Raw genomic sequence first — 10,457 nt, 5'->3', positions numbered from 1 at the left:
TAGTGCAGCTGCCATATAGTTTTTGTAGATATCAATAAAACATTGATTCCCTCCTTCTGGAAGCTCCTGCGCCACGGTGCATACAAATGGCCCCGGTGGCTTCTCCCCGAAGCAGCCAACACCGTGGCCGCCCGGCTGGCCAGAGGTTGCAAATAACGGGAGAAATCTCATTTTTGTTTGACTGACAGTGTTTTGTTTGGTGTGAAGCTAAAAAAATATATCAAAAAGCTCCGCTTCCATCTTGCTTCACCCAGCCTCATGTCCCGTCCATCTCCTTTCCCATCTCCTGACATGTCTATGTGAAAAAACGTTTGTTTTGGGACGTGAACATGGCCACTTTTCGTTTTGTGTAGCTCACATTTGTCTATCCCGTTTCCATAACTCCCTAAACCTCCATTTTGTGATCTTTTTTTGGGGTTTTGGGGCAGCGGGAAGCCCAGGGCGATACTGTAGGGCTGGGGGGCTTGTGCCCAACCAAGCCTTTGGGAGGCCGGCCGGTGTCCCGCTGGGTGGTTTGCCCTCTGAAGGACTCTTTTTCTCCGGCCTCTTTTGAAGACTCGTTCTCCCCAGCAATGCAGGATCTCTAAAAGTATGTATTTTGAGAAGAAAAACACACTATTTATAAATGCTTCTATATGCTCTCCACAAAGCAAGTGCCAGACTGCGCTGGCGGAGAGCCCACTCCCGCCTCGTCGGTTTAAAGAAGAAAAAAAAAAAAAAGAAAAAAAAAAGCGAAAAAAAAAAAAAACGATGAAAAGCGGAAAAAAAAAAGTGAAAAAATAGGGAATAACGCCGGTGTTTTTATCTTCTCCTGGCCGAAACAGCACGGAGAGAGTCATGGTGCAAGCAGGAAGGGGCTGGAGCAGCGAGGTGCCACTACGGCCTCTGAGTGCCGTGCTCCGCGCTCCCACACAGCCCCACGGCCAATTTTTGGGTCAAAACCCCCCCAAACCCCCACTCCCGCCCCGCGCCTGGGGGCGGTCCCAGCGCTGAGGCGAGCACCTCCAAGCCACGCCCCCTCCCGCTAAGCCCCGCCCCCTCGGCGGGCGGTTGCCGTGGCGACGCGGCCGTGCCGGCGGCGGGGCGGGGCGGGGCGGGGCGGAGGGGCGCCAAGATGGCGGCGGCGGCTGTGGCGGCGGCAGCGGGGCAGGGAGCGGCGGCGGCGGCAGCAGCGGGGCGGCGCTGAGCCGAGCCCAGCGGGGCAGAGCCGAGCCCAGCTCAGCCCGGCCGAGCTGAGGAAGCCCCGCGGCGGCTCCTGAGGCCTGAGGAGCGGCGGGGAGGGCGGGCGGGGGCCCATGTGCGGCGGCGGCGGCCCCCCCCCGCCCCCCAGTAGCGGCGGCGGCGGCGGCCCGGTGGCGGCCAGGAGCCGCTGAGGAGGCTCGGAGCGACTGAGGAGGAGGAGGAGGAGGCGGCAGGATGAAGTTCGCCGAGCACCTGGCGGCGCACATCACCCCCGAGTGGCGGAAGCAGTACATCCAGTATGAGGTGGGGGCAGCCCCTGCCCGCGCCCACCGGCGGAGGCACCGGGAGGGGGGTGCGGGCCTGGGTTTGGGGGGGGGGGAGGCCCCGAGGGGTGAGGCCGTGAGGGATGAGGCCTCGGGGCTGGGCGCTGCTAGTCCCGTTCTCCCCGCTCCCCTCTCGGCCTAACGGGAAGGTCAGCAGAGCATGGGGTGGAGCAGAAATAACCCCGAGGTGGCACCTTCCCGGGGTGCCCGCTGTACCGGAGGGTCCCCACAAACCTCCCCCAGCTCCTTCAGGGGGTGCTGGGCTCGGTTCCAGCCCCCCCCAGCCCCCGCTGCCTGCTGTGGGAAGGTCGCGCTGACACCTCAGCAGCTCAGCCCGAGCTTCGTCCCGCTGAAGGCTGTGGGCTGGTGCTCAGGGAGGCTGTCAGCCCCGCTGAAACCGCTGCTTATTGCGCTGTCTGGGCTCAGGGACGCTCTCCCCAGCAGCACCGGTCATCCCCACGAGTAATAATTAAACCTGAAAGCTGATTCCAGGGGAGCTGTCGGCAGCAGGCTGCTTGACCTGCTGAGCCAGGCAAAAAAACGCTCAGTGCCTGTTGTCGTTCAAGGGCCGGGGTTTTCTCCCTGGGACCCTAATAGTGATTTATGTCTCGCATCCCCATGAAGCTGTCTGCTCTTGCAAGGAAACCGTGTTTATCTTAGCTTGCTGTGTGATTCTTGTCGGACTCTAAAAGTTTATATCTTCCCTTTTCACCACTCCTTTGTTTTCCGTTACCTGAGTGCAAAGGAATAGATGCTTAAAAAGTGCAGGCAGGGTTTATTTTAGAACAAATCCGTGATCTACCTGAGCTGTTTGCAGAACGAGCTGCCCGAGTAACGCATGGGTTTTTGCGAAGGAGGGACCCCATTGTCTCAGTACGGTGCCAGATCGGTTCTGCGTCGGGTGTCCGATGGATTATCTGTGCTAGAGCTCTCGGGGTTGTTTTCCGCTTTTGGGAGCAGAAAACTTGTGTGAGGTCCCAAGGGAAGGATCGGAGGTGGGGCTGGAGGGGAAGTCAAGGAGGGAAAAAGATGTGCAGAAGGCTGCGCTCCTGGCTGACCAGATGGAAGCGGAGGGAGGGTGAAGGAGACCAAGCAAACTATGACACCTCGATTAATGCGTGAAGAACTCTGCTGCGCGTTGGCCGCTGCTTTCATTACAGGAGGTTAATTTTCAGATGTTTTAACTAGGGCACTGATATTCTCTCCTTCTCCCTTCCCCCATCCCAGTTTAAAATCAAGGTAGATTTCAGTAAAATCTTCCTTAATAGATGTTTCTCTTTCTAGACGTAGCGTTCTTGTTGGACGGATAGCTGAACGCTGAGGGCATTAAAATAAAAACCCCACCCTCCCTTTTAGTAGTAAGTTTCAAAACTCTTTGTTAGCCTTCTAGCTGGCTGGACGTGAGTCAGCCTGCTGCTCATGCATATTCCAGTAGTGCAATGGGCTGGCATTTATTATTCAGTGGCTGGTGGTCGTGTAGAGCACGGCGCTACCTTGGTTTACTTGTTGGTGAGCCTCGAGGCGAGAAGCACGCAGCCCTCCTTTGTCAAGAGAAAGGCCGAGCTGTTGCTTGGCAGATGTTGCTTTCGTTATTTGGATGCAATACTTCTTACAGTTGCATCGTAGTAATTTAAAAAAAAAAAAAAAGTGTATAATTCATTGAAATATCTTAATGTGTTTTTTTATTTGACAGTTTATATCTTCTCCTTAATTAAAGCAGCAATCAGTTTCCATTTTGGAGTGAGAGATCCCATTTTGTTTAACTCGGAAAAGTCCTGTTTGCAGGGACTTACCACGACAGGTTAGGATGATAACGAAAGGACAGGAAGATGGAATAGCAGTTGTCTTCAAGGCATTCTGTTGATAAGGCTCACGTGTAGTCATCTGATTTTTAAACTCTGATGTCTGTAGCTTTTTCCCTCGGAGAGCAGGTGGCTTTCACACAGCCCCTAAGTCTTGTAAGACCCCGAGGTCCTCTCCAGGTGAGAAGGCTCTGGCTTGAAGACAAACAAGGCTACAAGGAGCTCTGCCTTGCACAAATGGCCAGTCAGACTAGAAGGAGGATGTAATCTGTTGCTGATGATGTCAAGAAGAAGGATGAGGATGTTTTGAAAATCTGAACGTGTAGTTTCACTTTCAGATGGTCCTCAGTGATTTACAGCCCTCTGAGTTCTTATCAGTAATGCGATCTTTCCCTCAATCACTGACCTGTTTAATTACTGTAACTGTGATTGTAGGAAGCGCCCAAGTTGCCCAGCCTTGGGGCGAGTACTTGGTCCCTGGAACCGTTTAATGAAAATGAATGGGTTTTCCCCTCTCTAAACAAAGAAAAAGATCTACTTTGATACCTATAGCTTGGATTCTTATTTTTTTTTTTTTTTCCAGCAAAAGCGCTGCAGTGCCATTGCTGTGTGCCTGCTTTTTAAGAAAGAGCAGTTGGCATGTGAAAAAGAAGAATGATGATGCATGCTGCTCCGGCTCATTCAGCTCTTCACAAAGACAGGGGCCGTGACTGAGTGAGCGTTAACACGGTGTTTACAGAAACCTCGGCTGACTTGATTTGACTTCTCATTCTAAAGATTGCTCAAATCTTTAGACTTGCAGCTGCTGCCCTCTGTGTGCTAAGGCCAGGTCTGGGTGTCTGGCACCCTGTTGTCTGCAGAGCTGGTGGCCTCCCCAGCGGGGTAATGGCTCGCTCCAGCACTGCTTCTTGCCTTGAAACCTTAGGTTTTGAACCATTCCTTTACTCTTCGATTCCTTTGGTGTGAAAACATGAGACGAAACAAAAGCCCATCTTTGTGTCAGACAACAGAATTTACTTTTTCACATAGAATTGAACAAGTTAGGGTGACTCACAGATTAGTTTCAGCTGATGCTTTTTTCTAAACCCATTCTTTTCTGCCTTTAATGCGCATTTGTAGATGCGGTGGAAACGTTGGATTGCCAGGCCTCTGTTTATCCTTAATCACAATGCAAATTTCCTCTGCCAGTGCGTACCTCTCTGAAGTGCTTGCAGGAGAAGGAGGAGAGCATTGCTCAGTCTGCTCAGGCCTCCCGACACAAGTGTGTGCGTGCCTGTCAGTCTGCTGGGAGCTCGCTGGAGTTTTACAGTTGCCAGATGGCAGTTTCATGGCAGTTTATCTGGCCTGAATTTGTTTATCTGGGTGCAGAAGTCTCTTTAGTGAGCTCTTAAAAGTCTCTTCAGCACGTAGTCTATTCACACTTCTGTTTCCCCGCGTGTTTAACTCGTTGCTGCGCGCTCTGCTGGAGCAGGGAAGGCTGAGAAGCATCCACCAATTTTGGGGAAAAGTTCTTAGGATCGTGGAATGGTTTGGGTTGGAAGGGACCTTAAAGATCATCTAATTCCAACCTCCCTGCCATGGGGGGTTCTAGAGAAAAAAGCAGTTAGCTGATGTTTAAAAACAACAAGTGTTTAATGCCTCTGGGGAAGGAGGAGAATGGGAACAGTTGCTTCAGGCCTGAACTTGATGGGAGAGGTTGTAGGATGTAGGAGCAGGTGGCTTTTTCTCCCTTCTAACGGAGACTTTGGGTGTTAACCCCTTTCCCCCTCGGGTAGGGGAAGCAGGTTGTGAAGTTTTAAGAATCATTTCTCTGCGACAAAGCCTGCGGTGGGGGAAGTAGGCGTGGAAAACGAAAGCCGCCGCGCGGTGCGCGTAGCCTGCTCGTCCTCCTCAGCCTCTTCCAGGAGCAGTCTCTCGTTTCTTGGGACGTGGCCAGCTCTGCTCTTCAAACAGGGCTTCATGATAGGCAGTTCGCACCCAAGCTTGCCACCTCCTGACACAAATCTGTTGTGCTATTTCACTAGTTGTCCTTCTGGGTGCTAGCGGACGAGCTTAGGAGAGCATTAGCAGCCTGCAAGCCAGTCACTTAAACCAGCTGCTTTGTTCCAGCATTTGAAGGCTTTTGTCCTTGAATTTTGTTCACTGCCCTGGCTTGGCAGTTGCGTTTTGAAGCGTTTCCTTTCTGCTTTGTTGTCTGATATATGTTTAGGTGAGTTTCTACAAGGTGTATCAGAAGCACAACTAAAAAAAACAACAATAAAACCCAAACCACCCCACGTTTTTAGTTCATGTGAGGCCTGGAGGAGTAATTCTTAAACACGTGAAGCTGACAGTGATGGGTGGCTTTTTGGAACAGCTTTTGTGGTGTCGGGTCTGGTGCCCGAGGGATCTCTGCTCCTTCCTTGCTAAGGGGCAGTGAGAGCGGTGCTGGAAGCACGCCGCCCCTACGGGGTGTGGGGTGGCTTCCCACCTGCTGTCTTTTTGGGGTTGTTTCTCCCGTCTCGTGCGGCACTGGTTCGTGGAAAAAGTTACAGATAGGCGAGGATGACGAGCAGGGTGGAAAAGGGGAAGGTGGCTCGTGGTTGGTTTGGGGTTGTTTTTTTTTTTTTTTGACCAGTTGATGTGTGGAAGCGGGTCACGCGCTGCGGGCGGTGAGTCACGGGAGGAAGGAGGAATGGAAACGGGACCGAGGGAAGGAGAGAGCCCTGTCACTGGAATGAGGATCATTCAGCCACGGCTTAGCTGGGAAAACAATTATGCAAGTGACCTTTGTTGAGACCTCTGTGGACTTGGGAACGAGACCTTTGAGAGATGGCTGAGCTGCCTGTTTCAGCGGCCACCTATGATAGCCCGTGATAAACAGCCCTGTCCTTTAGACCTTATATTTACTTAGCAGGCTCATAGCCCACATTACAACAGTGCTGAGCTTCTACTTGCTGAGCGTGGGGTTTTTTTCCCCTATGGGGGTGTTAGGGCAGCTGTTGGAGGCTGGGATGTTCTCTCTGGGGGAGGGAAGGGGGCACGAGAAGTGGAGGGATTGTGGAGCTCTGGGACCTGCTGGGTAACGGGAGGCAGGGGCAGGAAGCTTGACAGACCCGAATGGCTTTTGTGGGTTAGATTGCTGGAGGTTCAAAAGTCCAGGAATAAAACACAAGTCTTGCAGCAGGTGTTTGCAAAGCAGGCTTACACTCTCTGTGTGAGTTAAGATGCCTCTCTGCTCCAAGTGATCTTGGCGTCTGTGTAAACCAACGTCCTGCAGTAGGAATGGACCTTTCCTAGTTGCCCCCAGTTCCAAAATTACATTTAGAGTTACTCCATCAGCCACAGGATCCAAGTTGTTTGATTCCTGCACGTGCTTGTGATGTGCAGCAGCGCACACCTTTAGCCCTTGGCTTCTGCTGTCCCCAGCAGCAGCATGCTGCCTCCTCCATGGGGCGAGGGCCTGGCTAGCAGCTCTGGCCTCTGCTGGCCGTGCCCTTTGGTGTCCTCCTCCTCCAGAGGCAGCCTCCTGTGGCTCCCTGCTCTGGTCCATCAGCTCCTCTTCAGCTCTCAGGATAGATGTGCATTTCTGTACGACTGCACTCTGTACCAGTGCTAAATCCCTGCCGCTGCTGTTCCTCTGTTTGTCTTCACAAACTCCTTTCTATGTCACCTCACAGTTTGTTTTTTCATGAAACCTTTAACATCCTACCAACCGGGAAACATTTCTTCCAAAGGGAGATGTTTAGAAATACGGTTGGAATAAATGGTGTCGATTAGCAAGGTAACAGGCCTTTGAAGCAGTCGGTAAACCTGAGCGCGTGTTTCTTTTGTTACCAGAGATGCGTATAACAGCACTGACATCACGTTCCCTAGCTCTGGGTGTCAGTCTGCAGGGATAAAAGGACTTTAATTGCTTTTCTTTTCAAACAGGCGTATCAAAACAATGTAATTTTTTTGTTGTTGTTGATGCTGACAGCGTTCCTTGTTCTCTCTCTCCCCTCCAGGCTTTGAAGGAGATGCTGTATGCAGCTGTGGACGAGGCCCCTTCTATAGAAGGTAAGCGAGCTGCAACTGAGAGTTGTGTTTGTCTTGGCATTGGATGCTGGGCACACAGCAGTGTTACTTTTCTGTCCCCAGTCCTCCAAAATTGGTCAACTTAATGCACTGATGGGCAAGCGCTTGGCCCTTCACAGCCTGCGAGCTATTTTTGATTGTTAGGACTCTTTGTCCTCTGTCACCAGAACAATAAATGGCTCTGTAGAGCTTGGGACTCCAACAGCTGGATTCCTCTTGCTTATAAGGACATTCACTGGTGGAAGTACTTTCCTCATTGCTTGAGAATAGACCTTTGTTTTCCTGGGCAGCTAGCGGCTTCGGGAGGTAATTGTGGTGGAGAGGCGCTGGCTCCTGGTGTGTCACCCGTGGCTGGAGCTGTGAGAGTCTCATCCTTTCGTCCCAGGTGCTCCCTGAAGGCTGTGCTACCTTTCGTACGTTGGCATGAGTATATTTTGTGTTTGAATGTGTTGATTGCTGCTGAATCCTCTAGATAAGTGACTTTAATGCAGCGTATGGTTTTAAGCTCTCTGCGTTTTGAATAGTTTAAGTGATAAGTGCAGTAGTTCTCCACAGAGTCCTTTACAGCCTTATTCTCTTCTTCCTTTTGTTGTCTTTGAAGTACTGAATAGTTTATGTTGCTTCGGTCCCTACTTATTTGCCCTTCCTGTGGATTTCAAACTGTTTTAAACTCTGTGCTTTCACCAGTGGAATGTGGAATACTGTTTTTTGGGGTTTAACTCTACTTGCTCTTTCATGAGCTTTTTACAATTGTGTTGGTTAATAGAATGGGGCTGTGATGGGGCAATATTTAGTGATGCCTTTCAGAGGTGCAGTCTGAGCTGAACGCTTCCTTGAAGCAATGCTCAGACAGGTGTAACTCTTAGATTTAACCTGACACCTGACTGCTTATTTGTCTCAGCCCTCCTATTTTGTTAAATCAGTCGTACCCTTTGCTCTTAACTTGTGGGTCCTGGAACTGAACTTCTACCAGCAGGTGGTTGTGGTGCTGGCATCATCTGAAATACATGAGTAAAGTGTGTGGGCTCTGGGAAACACAAATGCAGCTTGCAAACAATACACTGACAGAAGGGGGAAGTCCTGCTTGTATTTTTCTGAGTGACAAAGTTGCCTGAAAACCCACAAACCTGGAGGATCTCTCCCCCAGGCAGCACAAAACGTTTTCTGTATTTTGTGTAGGCCAAACTGACCACCTTTATTAACTCCTAAAGACAGTTTACTGGTTTTGTTGAGGGGGAAAAAATAACACAGCATCAGTTTTATAGAAGACTGGAGTGTTTACAAGGATTTTTTTTTTTTTAATCCCAGTGCAGTGGGAGCAAATATAACTTTGTGGTGTGATGTTTGAGGATGATGTACTGAGTTTTGCTGGAATTTCAGGGTGGCTTGGCCGCTGAGCTCCTGGGATCGGTTGGGACGAGGGACATGTGAGCCACCTCCTCGGGTCCTGCACGAGAGGTGAAGCATCTTCTGCAGGGCCTGCCCCATGGGCACTGGGGTTGCTGTGGGGTAACTCACGGCTTTTTTTTTTTGCCTTGCTCGTTGTGATATAATGATGTTCTGTACGTACTGTAATGTTTGTGTCTAAACATGCTTGGGAAGGGAAGAACAAAAAGGTTTAATATGCTTCATGTCGGTTTTTAAATGTTAAAATTTAAACCCGCTTCTGCCGCTTTGATGCTTTCAAAACATCAACAAATAGGAGAATAATGACTTAACATCGTGCTAGTTATGAGAAGCATCTTCTGCTCATTATTTCAAGATCAGATCTCTTCCTCTGTACTGTAGAGAACAAAGTGATCCAAACTGTTTTGAACTGCTCAGATTTGTCTCTGTCTTGCCTGAGCTGCTTTTATGTAGAGAGCAGCTATCCTAATTCCTGCACCTCTTGTTGGCTAAGTGCGTGCAGGGTGGCTTGGTTTTTGTTTCTGTGTGCTAATTCCCTCCCTTTTTTCCTCTCTGCTTAAAATCTGGTTTGCATCTTATTTTCTGGCTCCCTCTCTAAAAATCGAGCATGTCTTAGGTCGGGACCAGGCTGTTTGAACAGGTCTGGTTGAGCTGTTGGATCTGCAAGGGCAGCTGTATGTGAGGCAGCGGATCCTTCATCCACCCATTGCTGATGGGAGCGCCGAGGTAACAGGCTGGCAGATGTCTTGCCATCAGCTGCAGCTGCAGGGAAGGTTTGTGTGGTTCAGCGAAGCCTTATGCTGGGGTTACCGTGCGACTGCATGCAGGCTGTGCCCAAAACTCTTCCCTCATCCCTGCTAGAGCAGATGGAGCAGGTTCCTGGTACTTCAGAGGGCTGGAGCAGGTATTGCCAGGGGCTGCCTGTTGGCCTGCATGTTTCCAGTTTAATGTGGATTTTACAGCTGATGCTTTTCTGTTCCTTTGAGCTTAGCACAGAAACTACAGGAGGGTGCTATTAAAACCCACCTACCCCACGCGAGCCTAGTGTAAATCTCATTTTAGCCTGGTTTAACGAAAATTCATTTGATCTCGTTGATCCCAGTTGCTGTGGACGTGCGCGGTTGGTTTCGATTTACCTTAGATGTATCGTAGGGCTAATCTTCAGCCAGTACATCGGGCCGTGAAGGGAGCTTTCTGTGCCAAAGCCGAGGCTGTCCCTGGGTTTTACGCTGCTCTGCTACGGAATTCAGGATTTGTGAATGAGTTCCTTCGATTTCTGCTGCAGGCTGCTTACTGTATCTCTTGGTAAAATTTCTATGCATACTGGAATGCTTCCTATGCTTAGCAGTGTGCTGGGAGCACTTGGAAGCTGGTTAAAACATGCTGCCCACTGAAGGCACGGTGTAAGTAATGGGCGAGGCAAGCAACGGGTGAGCCACCCCCCGTTAACAGCAGCCACTGGGTTCGTGTTTGGGAATCTCCTGCCTGTGGCTGGGACACGGGTAAACAAAGCGAACTTCAGAATGACTCACGGGCTGTGCAGCTGGTGGGGCTGCTGCTATTTTAGTGGGAAAAGTGTTGCTGTGAAGAGGATCTTGGATTGAAATTGTGGCATTCCTCCTCTGCTGGTTACCTACTTCCATGGTGACCCCTCTCATTGTGCTAAGTTGGCTCTATGTGTCTGTTC

The 10,457-nt window shown here is 50.5% G+C and overlaps 1 protein-coding gene across 1 annotated transcript in view; it reads left to right on the top strand.

Annotated features, from left to right (window-relative positions):
- Window positions 1-1,130: 1,130 nt before the first annotated feature.
- Window positions 1,131-10,457, top strand: part of XPR1 (xenotropic and polytropic retrovirus receptor 1) — a 97,177-nt gene continuing 87,850 nt past the window's right edge. The window contains exons 1-2 of the mRNA XM_082765968.1: window positions 1,131-1,485; window positions 7,294-7,345. Coding sequence (XP_082622094.1) covers window positions 1,417-1,485; window positions 7,294-7,345 — 121 coding nt within the window. The 5' untranslated portion in view covers window positions 1,131-1,416. The remainder of the gene's footprint in view (window positions 1,486-7,293; window positions 7,346-10,457) is intronic.

This window comes from Aythya marila, assembly GCF_965140915.1.
Source record: "Aythya marila genome assembly, chromosome: 8".
Classification (NCBI taxonomy): domain Eukaryota; kingdom Metazoa; phylum Chordata; class Aves; order Anseriformes; family Anatidae; genus Aythya; species Aythya marila.
This window is presented reverse-complemented; position numbering and strand designations above follow the sequence as displayed.